We start from the raw sequence: 17,287 nt of genomic DNA on the forward strand, positions 1-17,287 counted from the left end.
ATTAATAACGCAGGCAGAGAAGGTTACGAGCACTTCCAAGTTACCCCGTCAGTTATGTCGATAAGCTGGTTGTTTAATCTCCACAGTGCAGAATGAACATTGGCACTTACTTTATTCGCGCCTACCTAAGTGCATCTCTGGCCTAACGTGGTTTGCCGGACTTCTTCGTCGACGGCGGTCGTTCACGATTGTTTTCTTTTTGCATCTTCTAACTCTTCGTTGGTTCTCACCTCCTTTAGACATCCATCGACTGCTGGTGCTTCATGTCACGCAGCTCGTCCTGGATCTCCTGGATGGTCTTGCCCTTTGTCTCGGGCACGTACTTGAGGGTGAAGGCGAGCGCCAAGCACAGCGCGATACAGAACGGCACGAACGTGTACTCCCCCAGCTCGCGCTGCATGGTCGGGAACATGAGGCCGACCAGGAAACTGCACGACCAGTTGACCATCGTGGCAATGCTCATGGCGGTCGGACGCGGCTTGGCCGGGAACATCTCGGCCACGATCAGCCACGGGATCGGGCCGAGGCCGATCTCGAAGAACCACACGAAGCACATGACACCACCCACACTGGCCATGCTGGCGAACGGCAGCGCGTTCATCAGGCCCAGCGTGAGTACAATACTGGAGAAAATCATGCCCACGGCCGAGTAGATCAGCAGCGGCCTGCGGCCGGCCGTGTCCATGAGCACGAGCGCCACGCCCGTCGAGATGACGTTCACCGTGTACACCAGCGTCGCGCCCACGAGCGGGTCCTTCAGGCCCACGTTCTTGAAGAACGAGCTGGCGTAGAACATGACGGCGTTGATGCCACTGAACTGCTGCGCGAGCTGCAGCACGACGGCGGCCACGAGCGGGAAGCGGATGCTGCGGTCGCTGAGCACGGCCCAGATGCCCGTGTTGGCGCCGGATTCGTTGTCGCTGGCCGAGCAGATGCTGTCGATTTCCTCATACACGTCGTTAGACCCACGCAGGCGGCGCAGAATGTCCGCCGCCTCCTTCGGCCTGTTCTTGGTCAGCAGCCACCGCGGACTCTCCGTCAGCAGCGAGGCCAGCGCCAGCTGCAGGATACCGGGCACCGCCGTGAAGCCGAAGAGCAAGCGCCAGCCCGGTTGCGCCAGTCCGTTGCTCTCTCCAGAGTACTTGAAGGCCAGTAGGTCCGCGGCCAGGATGCCGATGACCATGAACAACTGGTAGCCCGTGCCCAGCGCGCCGCGCAGGTTGGGCGGCGCCAGCTCGCCGAGGTACAGCGGCACCACGACGCTGACCGTGCCCGAGGCGAAGCCCACCAGGAAGCGGCCCAGGATCAGCGCGTAGATGTTGACGGACAGCGCCATGATGGCGCCCGCGATGATGAAGAGGAACGAGTCGACGAGCAGCGCCTTCTTGCGGCCCAGCACGGTGCTCACCTGGCCCGCCGTGAGCGAGCCGATGGGCCCTCCCACCGCGAAGATGGACACGCAGATGGCCCACTGCATGTCCGAGTGGCCCGGGAAGATCACGTCCGGGTTGATGCCGCCGGTCACGCCCGTGTTGTAGCCGAACTGGAAGGCGCTCATGAGCGCCACGCCGCAGCTCAGCAGCAGCGGGAACGTGTAGCCGGGCTCGGGGAACTCGTCGTCGGCGCCCAGCAGCGGCTGGTCCTCGCCGCGGGCCACGAGGTTGGTGAAGCTGCCCCACGAGCTGCGCGACTTGAGGTTGGAGAAACTGCGCTCGCGCTGGAACGACTGCCGCCGCATGCCGGGCAGCACCGAGAACGGCAGCTCCTGGTACAGCCGCTTCTGCTCTTCAACTGCATTTTTGACAAACCACGCGCACACACGTCGCAGATGTTAGCTTGTCGAAATGAAAATGTCGGAAATGAGACTGTCGAAAAAAGGTGGAGTGAGTTTTCGACACGCACCATAGAACTGGAGGTTCTGCGCCGTGTTGCTGCGCTTCTTGAGGCCCTCGGCGATCTTGAGGTCGGCCCAGCTGCCGTTGGTGCCCAGCGCCACGTCGCTCTGCGAATGCTGCATGGTTGTTTCCTTTCTCTCTCTCCTCTCTGGGACTGGGGCCGATACGCGGGCGCGACCTGCTTGAGCCCTGGCTGTTTGTTAGCGAGCGAGAAGGCGAATGAGCCGACTTGGCTTCGTCCGTTTGTGCGCAAGATCGGCGACTGTCGCGTAACGACGGCACGGGGGGTCGTGGCGCGGGTTTGCTCGTTTTGTATAGGGAGAGCAGCGACTAAACGAATAATGTGCAGCGAGCTCCCGGTCGAATTCTCCGTGCGCGCATATTGGCGTTTGTATGCTCGAGGAAACGACCGAGTCGTATCATTCCGCCCTCCTCAAGTTCGATCATACCGTCTTTTGTGCAATAGGGTGCGTATCTTGAAGGGCCGGTGATCCCACTGTAACAATAATCAATAGAAAATGTGGGATGGATTTGAACAAAACAAGGTATACTATCAAATCGCGAGACAATTCGCGGTGGTAACACGTTGACGCGCCCGGCTTGGCATCATCAGCCAATGCGACGATAAGAATCCACAGTGCTCATTGCCCACGATCCAGCACGGTGTCTATCGGCAGAGGGAGAGCTCCCAGTCGCAGCGGCGGTGGGATTCGACAATGTAGACTTGGGGTGACGGTCACCTGCCCATATCCAAAAAAAAGAACTCGTGGCTGCTCGACTGACGTGGCAGGTCAAAACTTGTTTTAGCATGGTATCCGTTGATGGACATCGCTGCATATCCTCTGCCGCTGTTAGATTCCTACAACATCGATTGCTCAGCAACGCAGGGCACACGAGTGGAGGGGAGAGTAACTTGCTGTTTGTTGTTTGCTGTCCGGCCTTATCCGGAGCGGAACCCCAGCACGAAGCCGGCCGCGAAGCCGCTGCCAGCGGGCAGGCTAAACTCCAGCACCTTCATGAGCGACTTGTACATGGAGTCCAGGTCCTTGGTATCAAACACGCCGTCCTAGCAGTAGCAGCAACAGTCAGCCTTCTGTCATCAAACAAGCAAGGGAGGTTCTCTTTGTCCGTACCTTGTTGATGTCGAGGTAGTTCCTGACATCGCGCTCCAGCTTCTTGTAGTCCACGTCCACATACCCCGAGTAGCTCGCGCACTGTAGCAGGATGAAGATCGTTCCGATCGCCACCGCGCCAAGCTTGGACACCTTCTTGAGTGCGAATCCCGAGCACGCGCCCATGCAGAAGCCCCAGGAGATTTGGCCGCCCTTGCCCGAGGCCAGGAACTCGTCCACCTGCTTCTGCAGGTTGCTGTAGTCCTCCGGCAGCAGCGCTGCGATCTGCGCGATCGCACTGGCAGACAGCTCCTGCACCTTCTTCTTGGCCTGCTCCAGCGGGTCCTCCTCGCTGCCCTTGCTAGCAGCACAGACAGTCGGGTTTTGCTCGTCCAGCAACCCCAGAGCGCCGCACGCCCCGGCAGCCAGTGCCGCCGACTTCCAGTAACTCAGAGCGCTGCTGTTCGCCGTCCGATGCCACGTCCGCTGGGTCTCCACCAGCTCCAGCACTCTTCAACGTCGAATGTTGCATATGACATCGCCATAATTGGAGGTACGGTTATAACTATGATTGGCATTTGATCATGTTTGTCATATCAGACAGATATTCTGGCGAAATGGCCCTCTTACCTGGCTTGGGAGCTGAGGGCTACAGCGGCGCTAGGCTTCGCAGCTTTGGCGTGCGCCTTTAGCAGCGGGGCAGCAGGCGTCTGGCTGAAGTGGCGCACCTGATGCAGCACTCGTTGGCACGCCGGGGCGCCGCCGGCGACGAGGACTCGGCGCAGCATCTCGGCTGGCTTGTGTGGGCGGAACCGGAAGTGTCCGTAGCTATGGGTACGGTGTATAATATGTGTACCACACCGAAGTTGAAGGGCTTATGTTGCGAAAATATGTGTACCACATTCACATTGAAGTGACAATGTTGCCGTAACCGGAACGTTGCTGCTTGTGCGGGGGTTCCATTGGTTTGTCACGATCAGCAGGTACGCGACGTGATCTACATGTATTCGGTACGAAGGCGTCATTCATCGAGAAAATGTACATCGAAGAGACGGCTAAGCTAAAGAGGAACAGCGGGGACCCAGCGATCCTATCACAGGTTTGCTGCAGGATTGGTTGATACAACGTTTCGATAACAGGCGCGTCAGACGAGTATGCATGCTATGAAGTCTCTGTCAGAGACCGATAAGAATTCGGTGGAGCCTCTGTCTTCTCACCGAGCTCTGGATCTACCATCACGACAACCACCCGTTGGCAGTTGCGCACTCGGAAGTTGTCCTGCAGGAGAAGTTTCGTCGTGCTTTTGTATATTGGTATTGTAGCTACTGAAAAGTACTTCAGTATGAACAAACCATACCAGGTCATTCATTTGTTTCGTTTACGAGATGCGGACACAAAGCACTTGTCGACGCGGTTAACGCTGCTACAAACGGGGCCAGCGGTCGAAATCTCCACGCTCGCGCCAGCACCGGCACGAGAATGCAGTACAGTAGGGTACATGTACAACATTTATAGCACGCGCACGTGTCGTCGTGTGCTGCAGAGCGCTGCAGGAGCTCTCTACACAACGTCGGCGCTGCATTTGTCACGAGTGCTAAACAAGCGGATTGGAACCATGGATGGAGCAGCCGCGAGGAGGCGACGCATGTGTGCTCGGCGCAGGAGGGACTGAACCGTGGTTTGGTTGGTGGCCGACACACTCAACTCGAATGCCTCCCGTTTATCGATCGAAACGGTGCGTAACTCAAGTTGGGCAAGTCGCCATCACGGAGTTGTCTTGAACGCGTGCAGGCTCTGTCCTGCCGTCGCGGTCTCGCGAAGCAGAGACGCCCGCGAAAGTAATAAATAGGACGAAGAGGAACGCCCCGCACGAATGGCAGGTGAAGCTTCGTGCGAGGTGGACAGTGCGCAAACCGACAAAACGACGCTCTGCAGAGAGCCTCATTCCAACACCGCTGGATATCGATGGAGCACGGGCACCCGAGGAAGTTGAGTCCCAACTTCCTCGGTTGCCCAATTTGTACAGTACTGTAGGTAGGGGAGCTTTACAATCTGTGATCCGTCAGGCGCCGCAAGTCTATCCATGCGAGGTCGCGACGCCCGACAGGGACGTTACGCCACAATGATTTTGCTGTTGACAAAGAATGGAGCCACCCTGCGCCGCTCCAAGTGAAGATTTCGATGTGGACTCAGCTGAGTTTAAAAGATGAGGCGCCAAAGAGGAAACAAGAAGCAGCAAAATTTGCTGCTACATTTAATGTACATGTACCGGTAGCACTGTACTAGCAATAGCAGTGAAAATGGCGGTGATGGTCATGGCGACAAAAGAAATCAACAGTAAAGCTGACGGGCTCGTTCCTCGCGACCACTCATTATCAAATCTCGCAGCACATGTTGATGGTCAAAAGTGGACTTTATCTATTTTATGAGTAAGTTTTTCGTCTTACAGACTGTAAGTTAGTTACCGTAATTTAGATCTCATACTACATATAGCTGATTATTGAAGTTGTCGTGTTGCAAAGTGGACACGAGATGTACATGTACCGACGATTTTATGTTCGTATTCTGAAGTGCATCATGCAAAGTGGTATTTACCGGTACCCTTAAACACTGCTGTCTAGATCTATCTACTCCACGGCAGCTAGCGCACCCGGTTTCGACCTTGTCGATAATTAGATCGCGCTGGTTCAGCCAGTTGTAGACCTGTCGCTTTTTGGCTTTTAATTGGGCTGCCGTGAGCGAAGGGTAGAAGTAGTTGACTGTGTCGCGCATTTTCTCCTTAGTAACGACTGCGTCGTAGAACTCGATCACGCTGAGCTTGTGTTGAAAGGAGACAGCAACACGCTTAAACCGCTTCGGCAGCTTTCCTGTTCCTGTTGTGCGTGTCCGCCCTCCCTGCTGACCTGAAGAGCGGGACATCACTTTCCGCGGACTTGGCGTGCGCTCCATGGTTGTTCTCTTGCAGTGACTGGCCTCAATTTATACCCTACGTATTATGAGAGCTCAACTAAATGGCGCGATATCATTGGCTAATGCCTACTATGAAGTAAGAGATCTGTCTGTAGTATGAGATCTAAATTACGGTACAGTGGTGCGATCGCGACCGAAAAATGGCGGCAGAAGTTGCAGTCGCCAACGTGGAGACGATTGAGTTGACCAACGCCCCCCTGGGGGAATTTCTTAGGCGTCAGGGATGCCATCGACTTCGCAAAGTGGCGTGCGTACCCACATGAGTGCACGCACACCTGCAACAGCACCGCGCGGGACTGCTCCACCACGCTTCCGCTACCACAGCACGCTACTGTAGCAGGCTGGCGAGGCATCTCTCTGAACTTGCAAGCACCTTGCAGTTTCGCCAGAGAACAGCAGCAAAACAGCAATACGACGCTTTCCAGAGGCACGCAGCGCGTTGCTGTCGTTGAAGATACGTTAACTTAAGTCCACCGTCCGCATGCTTTCAGCTACTGTATATGCACCTTACCTTCTATGGAGGCATGCGAGTCACTCACTCACTTTGCGGCGACTGTCAAAGTGGCGATGCGTCTCACTGCTTGAAACGGATCGGTTCAGGACTGAAGAGCTTGAAGGTTGATAGCTAACGCGTCAAGCGTTGCACGCAAGGTGCCACGAATGATCAGCCCATGACAGCAAGACCCCAAATGGAGCTTGACATCAACCGAGCCGCGGTTGATGCCCCCAAGCTCATGTCCGCATTGCACACGACGGGCAGCAGACAGTACTCTCGGCGGGGACCTGTCCATGGTGCCGCGGCGAGATACGGGCGATCGATGGGCTGGACGAGCGAAGACAAAGACGCCCCGCGCAGTGCACTGCACAGTGCAGTGCACTGCGCCGGTCGTAGTGTTCGTCGTTGTCATTTAGACAAACGACACAGAGCGCCCAAGTCGCCAAGCCATGGCCAAGTTTAACGTGCATGATGTGGCGCTGCCCGACATCAAGTTGACGCCGGAGCGTGAGGCTGCACTGATCGCTGAGGTGGAGGCCGTGGTGCACAACACGCTCGAGCTGCGCTCGGCCTACGCTGCCGGCGGCCGCCAGCTCGACACGTCGGCGTGGAAGCTCGTCAAGACCAAGGACGATGTGCGCGCCTACCGTTCGCGTCGCGCGCTGCATGGCGTGGATCCGACCGAAGCGCGCACCGAGTCATCGGATGCGCTTTCGTCGTCCTCCTCCTCCGGCTCCAGATCGACCATGAACAAACTCTCGAGCATTGCGTCGTCAACCTCTTCGAACGACAGCGAGCCATTCCGCTCCAAGAAGACGGCGCGTCCGCCTGCCGTTGTGCTCACGGGAACGGTGGACGGCACAGCCGAAGATGCCGTGCTGGGTATGCTGGCCGATTCGGAGCAGCACTGCATGATGCGTCAGTCGTACCTTGGCACGGAGCTCGACGACTCGCGCCTGCTCTTCGTGCTGGCCCGACCGACCCCCGAAAACCCATTCACGTTCATCGGTGTCAAGTGGGGACGTCAGACGTACGGCCGCTTCAGCCAGGCCCGTGACTTCCTCTTCTTGGAGGCTACAGGTATCACCAAGGACGCGCGTGGAGAGATCGTCAGCTATGGTCTGCGCCAGTCGACGGACTTGTCGGACGTGCTGACACTGCCGCGCTCGCACGAAGTGCTTCGCGGCCACCTATCGGTGTGCCAGACTTTCGCCAACAGCGGCATCCCGGTCGTTGGCACGCGCCACCACTCGGTCGAGATGTTCTCTCGTGCCTTCTTGCAGCTGGACGGCGACGTGCCTGTGAACGTGGCGGCTACGGCGTTCGCAGACAAGCTCATGGCGCTCGTGGGCTCGATGGAGTGCGCAACCGCCTACAAGCTCACATGGATGATGCGGCAGTCCGCTCGCCAGGCTCGCCCCGGTACCAGCGTGCACGGCTCCACGAGCCATTGCTCCAACTGCACACGCAGTCTTAGCAAATTCAGCACCTTCCTGCTCCAGCGCGGAGGCACATGCCAGATCTGCCGCCGCTCGTTCTGCGGCAAGTGCTCGGTGAACAAGAAGATCTGCGTGGGGCTGGGGAGCGAGGTGATACAGAAGAACATGCTCTTCTGCCTCGAGTGTCTACTGGAGGCCAAGCAAGTCTCGGCGCGCGAAGTGGCTGTGGACCAGCAGAAGTGGTAGGTACTCCGTCCCCGTCGCCGGGGTAGTTAGACTGAGAGGGTGCGTGGTCCTCGATGAAAGGACTGCGCGGCACGCAGGAAGCTACTGCGACGAAGTACACTTACTTAGAGCGCGTCAGTATATACTCGTCCCTTCCCCCTAGGGCTCTCTGTAGATACGATTTTTCATTAGCAATAGAAGACATCTTCATGCTTATCGTGTCTGGTGGTGAGCGTGGCGACTTCAGTTTGCTTGGATAATGTCAATTTCGGCTTGGTGATCTGTCTGCATTCACAGCCGTTCGCCTGGAAAGCCAAGCGGTTCGCCATGAATAAAACATGATGCCAGGTGTTGCCTGTGAAGGTGTCCGAGGATGAAAGGGGGTGTAACTTAGCACGCTAGTCGCGAGGCAGCAGTTTGGAGCATCTCGCACTCGAAAATGATGGAATGACAGCACTTGTTGCCCCAAAGTGTTTATTATTATAATACAACGATTTAGAGAGGACCACCAAACGTGACTGACCGATAACTTTGCGGTCCCTCAAGAAGTAAGAAATACTCGGAGCACCCAACTCGAGAACCCCCCCTCCCCCGGATTGCGGGGGTGCGGGCCGCACCCAGCAAGCGAGTAACCCCTTGGAGGATCGAGCCGGGATCGTCTTTCGCCGTTCTCACTACAGTACATGTGCAGGCCTCCCTAATTGGGGGAAATCCTGCATTTCCCCCAATTATGTAGATTAATAGGGGGACGACTTGAGGATTTAAAATGGGTATGGTGGGGACGATAGTGAAAGTAAGATAAATATCTTAGGGATTGGCATAGCCGGTGCTAATTTGGATTCAACCTACGATATTCAGTGTTACGGTTCATCCGCATACGAATTAGCTAGAAACGAATGTCAGCGAAAGAATTATATATCACTAATCGTGATAAAAGTTTTGACTAGCTCTGTAACTTGCTTGATCGGTAGGGCTTACGTATTTATATTGGCGCCGCTTTACTTAAATTAAGTATGTAATTTATTAGCATTGCCTATGATAAAACTGCTCCAAAACTTGCATTCTTCTGTAGCATCGCCCACAGACCAACGTCCTCTTCCAGTTCGCGGTCAGCTCGCCGTCCGTTTGAGCTTGAATGCTACTTGCCAATACCACCAATTTCGGAAATTTGACGATATTTGTGATGAGTGGGGATGGTTTGGGGGGCGATCCATTACCGGAGAAACACGCTTCCACCTGGGTATGTTCCTGTTTGTTTGGGGTCTGAATGAGCTCGATGCTTATCAAGATCTGAAAATAGCTTGCCAACATGAATTCACCTCAGAACCAGGGGGATGGGAACGGGTCTTAACAGGGGTATAGTGGGGGAAATGGGGACCTTTTCCCCCAATTAGGGAGGCCTGTACATGTGTATCTACGTAGGATAGTACACTTCAAAAGTGTACTACAGTACTTCGTTGCTCCCCCCTCACGTGCATGCACATGTGCAGTAGAGGTAGGATAGAGGCGTCGTCGCCATCGCGTTCGCAAACTTGAGCTGCTGGAAGATGGCTCTTTACTAACGCTGGACACCGTCAAAACGGCCACGTGCCTTCAACGACTGCATCTGTTGTTGATCAACACTTCCACTTGTACTGTAGATCGCCGCAAGCAGCGCGCAGTGTTCGTCGATGGAGTCGGTTGTGGCTACCCATGACGCAAATGGGTGTCCAACACATAACGTTGATCGACAGTCAAGGAAAAAGCTACCAGCCTAGATTCCTTCACTGCTAAAAAATACCAAAAAAAAACTGTAAGAGTCCTGTTGAGTCACGGACACACAGACACATCAGATGCCCCAGTATTCAATTGAGGGGAACGGCACGCTGTTAGTGCTCCTCAGCTGGTCGGTACGTAACATCATTTCTTCCAAGTTATTCCAGCGCGCACTTGCGCCACACTACAACTTGGGTTCAGTGTCGCCACGGCCTGTATCAACTCGCGCGTTGTCAACCTAGGATAAACCGCCCCAATATCAGAGCTTTTTCTGGCGTCACTGAGTCTATGCTGCTTGCACCGAGCCTCGGACGTTCGGAGCCCTCAAATTCTCAAGCGTGACATGTGTTTGCAGCCAGCGTTTCAAATTGGGCACGGATAGTGCGCGCGAAGCCGCCCTTGACAAGGAATTGTGTGCCAGAGCAGCGCTGAGAGCACATCCCAGTGGCAGCCCGAGATAACGGCGATCGATGTGCTGGCGTGTTGATGCTGGTCAGCAGCTCCCTGCGGCACCGCTTCAAACCAGTCAATGGGCTAACCCCACTGCCTGCACTCACGCGACTCCTTCATTTGGATAAAGTGCTCGGAGCGCGCAAGCGAGGTAGAGAGCGCAGTCAGTCAGTCATCATGCCCAGGTTTAACGTGAAGGACGTGGCGCTGCCCGAGTTCACGCTCACCCCGGAGCGCCAGGCTGCGCTGCTGGCCGAGGTGGATGCAGTCGTGAGCAACACGCTGGAGCTCCGCAGTGCCTTTGCCGCGGGCGGCCGCCAGCTCGACACCACTGCGTGGAAGCTCGTCAAGACCATGGACGACGTCCGCGCCTACCGTTCGCGTCGCGCGTTGCACGGCGTGGCCGAGATCACCGACTCGCGGGCCGACACGGCCGACGCGATCTCGTCCTCGTCCTCGTCTCACTCCAACTCGCAGCGATCCACCATGGACAAGATCGCCAGCTTAGTATCGTCGTCCACCTCATCCGGTAGCGAGTACCAGCAGCGCAAGCCCAGGAAGACAGCGCGGCCGCCCGCCGTGGTCATCTCCGGTGTCATTGACGGCACGGCAGAAGACGCCGCGCTCGGCATGCTGGCCGACACGGAGATGAACGCCAAGATGCGCGAGTCGTACCTCGGCACGGAGCTCGAAGACGCCCGTCTGCTCGCTGTGCTCGTGCGCCCGACGCCCGAGAACCCGCTCAACTTCATCGGTCTCAAGTGGGGGATGCAGACCTACGGCCGCTTCAGCCAGGCGCGCGACTTCCTCTTCCTCGAGGGCTCCGGCCTCACGACAGACGCGAACGGCGAGGTGGTCGCCTATGGTATCCGGCAGTCTGTCGACTTGTCCGACATCCTCAAGCTCCCGCGTCCGCCCAACACCATCCGCGGCAACATGTCCGGCTGCCAAACATTCGGCAACACCGTCCACCTCAACAGCTCGGGCCACCGGACAGTCGAGATGTTCTCGCGCGCGTTTCTCGAGATGGACGGCGACCTTCCTGTGACCGTGGCGGCCGCCGCATATGCGGAGGCGCTCATGGCCCTGGCCTCGAGCATGGAGTGCGCCAACGGCCACAAGCTCACGTGGATGATGAAGCAGGCCACGCGACAGGTGCGGCCGGGCACCGGCAGCGTCCTCGGCCGCGTGGTCTCCAGTAACCACTGCGCCAACTGCACGCGCAGCCTCAGCAGGTTCAGCACGATGGTGCTGCAGCGCGGAGGCACGTGCCAGATCTGCCGTCGCATGCTCTGTGGCAAGTGCTCCGTGAACAAAAAGATCTGCGTGGGGCTGGGGAGCGAGGTGATGCAGAAGTCCATGCTCTTCTGCCTCGAGTGCCTGTTGGAGGCCAAGTCGCTCCCCGCACGGAATGTGGCGCTGGACAAGCTGAACTGGTAGGCATATCTGTTTTGGGGCTCTGTAGATAGATATTGAATGAATCCGAACTTGAGTATTAGTTCCTCGCTTCGATCAAGGCCAGCTCAGAGCGGACTTATAAGCTCCGGCGTTGTCACTGTGATTCAGGACTTTTCATTCTGTCGTCGCGCGACGGGTTCTCCGTCGATGGCTTTCTATGGAGCTTACACAGTACCAGTCAGCATCAAGCCGTCGAGTTGTCGGGCAGAAGGGCAAGATAATGAGCTTCTTCTCGCAACACAGAGTCACACGTGCATCATGCACTGCATGCGGTGACTGCTGTCAAGAAACAAGGCGAACAGGTAGAGGTGAACCGAGCGAGTAATCCTCGCTGACAGCCAAACCCTGGCGACCAAGCCCAACGCCGGGACGAACGGGTGCAGCGGCGTGCGTTGCTAGTCAAATGTGACCCTAGGCACTCAGCTCGACACTTGAATGGGAGCCCGCGTCGTCGAGCTGAGCTCGAGTGCCGGACCGCTGTGAGCTTCGGGGAGGCTTGGGGAAATTTTGCGTTTGGCCCGCTATTCAGGTTCTCGCCGGCTTCAATGCAGGCCTTTCCAACTCGACCATCCCATCAACATTGAGATCGCGAACGCTCTCGTTGAACATGCAAGTTTCGGGACTCGGGAGTTTTGGTGCAAGTCAAAACAACGGTTGATGTGACGGAGTAACGCTACACCCCTCGGAGGCAACACCCACAGCGGTGCCGCCGCCTAAGATGCCGTGAGTTTTTGCGTCCGGCCATCAGTGCCAACCTGTGCTGAACGAATACCACAGAGGGCGGACTGGAGGAAATCCTACGGCTTCAAATCACTCGCGGCGACTTCTTCAGCGGCATCATTTCGCTCTCTCCGAGCCTCGAGCACAGGAGGACCTCTCCCCTCTGGAGATCAGTATCAAGCATAATACGTGAGGACCGAGGGGGGTCAGCAAGTGTGCGAAGGTTTTTAGAGCTTTGGGCGGAGGTGACCGGAGCTGTCAGCGTGTAGAGCTCATGACAGTACCACCAAAGCGGTGGATAGCCCCGCCATGCATGACGCCACAATCCGCACTGTCGATGGGGCCGGGAAGTCGCTCTTCTCCCTGTCACCTTGAGCTTGGTGCTCTCGGCTTGTGGCGCCGGAGGAGCTGCTCGTGGTTCTGAGGCGGCGCTCGACTGGACGATGTAGACGTCTCTGTAACTCTCACCATGCGCACTCTTCCTCGTGTGCTGCACCGATTTGACTTCACGTTGGTCTTTCGGGGCGCCAAAGCATACAAACTCATCGAGTGCTGGCGCATTTACGACACCCCCCAGCTGCTGCGTCAGTCGCGACGCCGCGCCGAGAGGCAGGCGAGGCGATGCGGCGTCTTTGGCAGACGCCACCGCTCGCCAGGGCCACAACCCACCGCGGGCACGAGCCTTTCGGAGCTTCGCATCCAGTGCCCGCACTTTCAAACTTTCAGGTCATCGGGCTATCGGATAGTAGACTGAGTGGCTGGTTATCAAACCACCCCTCCGACCAATTGTAGCGTTCTCGCCATTCAGCAGCTTGCAGCTTACAAGACACTCGACTGACAGGCATGGGCAAGTTCAGACTACCCGAGACCTTGCCGGAGATCCAGCTCTCGCCCGAGCGCCAGGCGGCATTGATCGCCGAGGTGGACGCGGTGGTGCACCACACGTTGGAGCTTCGTGGGGCTTTCGCGGCCGGCGGTCGCCAACTCGACAAGGAGGCGTGGAAGCTGGTCAAGACCAAGGACGACGTCCGCGCGTATCGTTCGCGCCGAGCTCTGCACGGCGGCGGGTCGCACCACGAGCGGTCGGATGTGCTGTCGTCTTCGTCGTCCTCGGACTCCGCCTCGCACAGGTCCACCATGGACAAAATCACGAGCATCGCGTCGTCCACTTCGTCGGGTGACAGCGACCACTACAGGCTCAAGAAGACGACGCGTCCGCCGGCAGTGGTGCTGTCGGGCGTCATCGACGGCACGGCGGAAGACGCCGCGTTGGGCATGTTGGCCGACACGGAGGCGCACGCGCTCATGCGCAACTCGTACCTGGGCACGGAGCTCGAGGACTCGCGACTGCTTGCGGTCCTGGTACGTCCGACTGCCGAGAACCCGCTCAACTTCATTGGTTTGAAGTGGGGCTTGCAATCGTACGGCCGGTTCAGCCAGGCGCGCGACTTCCTCTTCTTGGAGGCATCGGGGTTGATGAATGATGCGAAGGGCAAACTGGTCGCCTACGGTGTTCGCCAGTCTGTGGATATATCGGACGTGTTCAAGTTGCCGCGTGCTGGAGATGTAATCCGCGGACACATGTCGGGCTGCCAGACGTTCGCCAACACGGGGCTCCCTCCTTCCGACGCGCGCCACCGATCCGTCGAAATGTTTTCGCGTGCGTTCCTCGAGCTGGACGGCGACGTGCCCGTGAACGTCGCGGCCACCGCCTACGCCGAGAACCTCATGGCGCTCGTCAACTCCATCGAGTGCGCCAACTCGTACAAGCTCACGTGGCTCATGAAGAAGTCGGCTCGAGCTGCGCATGGGCGTCTGGGCTCGCCCACCCACTGTGCCAACTGCACCCGCAGCTTGAACAAGCTCAGCAACCTGCTGATGCAGCGCGGAGGCACCTGCCAAGTGTGTCGCCGTGTGCTGTGCGGCAAGTGCTCCGTCAGCAAGAAGATTTCCGTGGGGATCGGCGCCGAGGTCATGCAGAAGTCCATGCTCTTCTGCCTAGAGTGTCTGCTCGAAGCCAAACAGGTACCTGCACGCAACGTGGCGGTGGACATGCTCAATTGGTAGGCAGTCATACACGTAGGTAGATATTGCACAACAGCGAGAGCAAGGCGAGGAGGACAAAACCAACTCCACTCAACCTGGCTTGGCCCCCTGTATATACTAAAGTTGAAGTACTTAAGTACCAAAATTCTGGAGTGCGTGCCGTGAAGTATCGAACTCGGTGAAATACTTGTGTAGGTGCAGTGTTTACATGCAGCAGATGAATGTAACGTGCTTAGTCCTGGGCGACACCTTGCGTCGACAGCAACTTCGACAGCAAAAACGCTTGGATAGGACAGCAGTGAAAGAAGAAGAAGAAGAAATTCACCTTGGCAGTCCTGTCGTAATTCTAACTTTCAGAATCTAAATGTTTCTGAATTTAGAAAATAGAACATCTCCGATCTATGTCGTTTAAAATCGGTAGAAACGTTATTCTAATAACATTTAAAATAAAAACGATAAATGTACTTCGCGAGGGAAATAAATTCCGTGCGACGCAAGTTTATTGGTTGAAAGCCTGCCCATTCCAAATAAGTTTTAGCACAAGACCAGTGTACACTAAACCAAATATGTATGCATCGCTCTTGCAAAAGTATTGGTACAGCTTCCCTTAATGGTATTTGCCAGTACGTTAACCAAGAGTACGTGATGAGGCTGACACCCAGAGTACAATTGAGGACGACAGTGCAATTGAGGACGACAGTACAATTGAGGACGACACCTAGAGTACAAGTGAGGACGACCGATTCAAGTGTAGCTACGCCGTCTCAACAGTATAACCTTCATTTCAGCTTTTTCTGTCGAAACCGGCAAGTCGTCAAGTCGCACCCATGGATCTCCCAACAACCAGTCCGCTCTATAACGCTGCTATCGCCGCTGCCAAGTTCGCAGATCAGCGCTTAGAAGCCCGGACACGGACTGACTACAACGGTAGTCTTTAGCGATTCGCAAAGCTCTGCCAAAGGCAAGGTTATCCAGACCCGCTGAAGCATCGGTTTGTGGAGCTACCAGGCGTTGTAGCAGCCTACATCAACGAGCTCGCGACTGCAAACACAAGCCAATGGCCCGTCGAGAAGCTTCGCGCAGCGCTCTGTTGGCACTACACCAAGCCGGAAATGCTTGCAGGTGGTCATCCCCACGATCGCTGGGTAATTGATACAGCTCAGGACGGAGCACTTGTTCCCCGCGGAAACCCAGCTCGATCAGCCGCCATCACCCAAATCCTAGCTGGGCTCAGCAAGTCCAAGAAGCGTGAAAGGACACCCAAGCGTGCGTCTCCGATGTCGCTGACAATGTGACACGAGGCGGTCCCCAGAAAATTGCCGACGATGTGCCGTCACCTCTGTGACCTGGAGTTTGTATCGGATGCTGATTGGTGGATGACTTGGATACGGCGCGGCTGTACCCGTGTGACATGGATGGCGACTGTGGGATAGAAGTGATTTCTCGGGATTAATCCAGCGTCTGACCGCAGATGGGCCCAACTGGCTGGAAGTGTGAATCCTGGGAGTGCACGCTCAGAATTTCAGAGAACACTCAGTCCAGCCGCGGACTTTCCCTTACGATGAGTGCCTAAAGTCTGGCGGAAAGTGTCTCTGGAGAATGTATCCCAGAGTACGCCTCATCTTGCTGTGGCTCAGAGTGCCCCAGAGGATCAAATTACCCTGAGAATCAACCCACTACCACCGTGACCATGCGCAGGAGGCCACTAAACCCACTAAAAGTGTGGCTTTGAGGAGATACACACGAGTCTGCACTGCAGCAGACTTGTTACCCAGAGTGCCGCACGGAAAACCTAGAGTGCCGCACGATGACCCAGAGTTTACCTCCCTGAGTGCAGGTGACCCAGAGTTCCAAAGATGATTCCCTGGGTTTGGACCATAAATCCAGACTCTCTATACTGAACTTAAGTGTTTCCCGAGCCAACACCAAGAATCCCTACAGTTCCCCAAGATTCCTCAGAATTCCCAGGATTTCAGAAGATGACCCTGAGTGTCACCTGGTTTTCAGGGATTCGAGTCAGTTCGAAGGCAGTCTGCAATCAAAATGATGCGTGACCTTGAAGAACCGTCATGGATGCACAGACTGGATACTTTCGAGGAGTCGAGAGGAAGTCCTGTACCATACTAAACCAAGTCTAAGGACCCACAATTGTCACTTTCGACGCCGTGCGACAATGGATTCGCAAGCCGATCGCAAGATTGGACCGCTGATCCCAAGGTATACTCAAGACAAGACATTTTGACCCCAAGCATAGTGAACAGAAGATATTTGCCCGAAGAAGAGAGAGAGAGAAGTAGCTGATAAAAGCCAAACAGAGTTCCTTTTACCCTGTACTGCGCAAGTGACTTCGGTCAAGCCTGCCGACGGAAATCCGGAGGACCCGAGACTACGACCGCGGGACGCTAAGGGCACATCAACGGCGAAGGACAGCCGTCTGTGTGAGCTCCATCAAACTCAAGTCCAGTTAGGTGGTGCCAGCGACGGCCCTGAGCTTCCTGGGGTGATCCATCTATTCCATATCCTAGTTGGGTCACTTGCTGTGCACGTGGTAGCCCATTTCATATTATTCAGAGGGTATTCTGGGGGTGCTAGGTAGTCGCCTCCAGGATTTTGTATTGACTGCTTGTGTGAAGGGAAGGTAACTGATAGTGATTGTATTTTCCTCCTTTATTGGAGGTGGTGCGCGTTTGTGTGAGTCTCAGGGGAGCTAGGCCCCTGAAT

General features: G+C 56.1%; 5 protein-coding genes across 5 annotated transcripts; 3 read left to right on the forward strand and 2 right to left on the reverse strand.

Moving 5' to 3' along the window:
* Positions 1–235: 235 nt before the first annotated feature.
* Positions 236–1,738, reverse strand: PHYSODRAFT_255463 (hypothetical protein; the record flags this gene model as incomplete). Its single annotated transcript, XM_009529572.1, has 1 exon — positions 236–1,738. One exon carries the CDS (start codon positions 1,736–1,738, stop codon positions 236–238), a length of 1,503 nt encoding a protein of 500 aa, XP_009527867.1.
* Positions 1,739–2,675: 937 nt separating this feature from the next.
* Positions 2,676–5,956, reverse strand: PHYSODRAFT_346398 (hypothetical protein; the record flags this gene model as incomplete). The annotated part of the gene is made up of 4 exons (XM_009529573.1): positions 2,676–2,961; positions 3,029–3,518; positions 3,638–3,804; positions 5,669–5,956. The coding sequence occupies 4 exons, from the start codon at positions 5,954–5,956 to the stop codon at positions 2,836–2,838; spliced, it is 1,071 nt and encodes a 356-aa protein (XP_009527868.1). The 3' UTR covers positions 2,676–2,835.
* A 966-nt stretch (positions 5,957–6,922) lies between these two features.
* Positions 6,923–8,158, forward strand: PHYSODRAFT_501853 (hypothetical protein; the record flags this gene model as incomplete). The annotated part of the gene is made up of 1 exon (XM_009529574.1): positions 6,923–8,158. The coding sequence occupies one exon, from the start codon at positions 6,923–6,925 to the stop codon at positions 8,156–8,158; it is 1,236 nt and encodes a 411-aa protein (XP_009527869.1).
* A 2,361-nt stretch (positions 8,159–10,519) lies between these two features.
* PHYSODRAFT_255429 (hypothetical protein) lies at positions 10,520–11,782 on the forward strand (the record flags this gene model as incomplete). Its single annotated transcript, XM_009529575.1, has 1 exon — positions 10,520–11,782. The coding sequence occupies one exon, from the start codon at positions 10,520–10,522 to the stop codon at positions 11,780–11,782; it is 1,263 nt and encodes a 420-aa protein (XP_009527870.1).
* Positions 11,783–13,363: 1,581 nt separating this feature from the next.
* On the forward strand, positions 13,364–14,587 carry PHYSODRAFT_332550 (hypothetical protein; the record flags this gene model as incomplete). The annotated part of the gene is made up of 1 exon (XM_009529576.1): positions 13,364–14,587. One exon carries the CDS (start codon positions 13,364–13,366, stop codon positions 14,585–14,587), a length of 1,224 nt encoding a protein of 407 aa, XP_009527871.1.
* Between the last annotated feature and the right edge of the window lie 2,700 nt (positions 14,588–17,287).

This window comes from Phytophthora sojae (assembly GCF_000149755.1).
Source record: "Phytophthora sojae unplaced genomic scaffold PHYSOscaffold_4, whole genome shotgun sequence".
Taxonomy (NCBI): domain Eukaryota; phylum Oomycota; class Peronosporomycetes; order Peronosporales; family Peronosporaceae; genus Phytophthora; species Phytophthora sojae.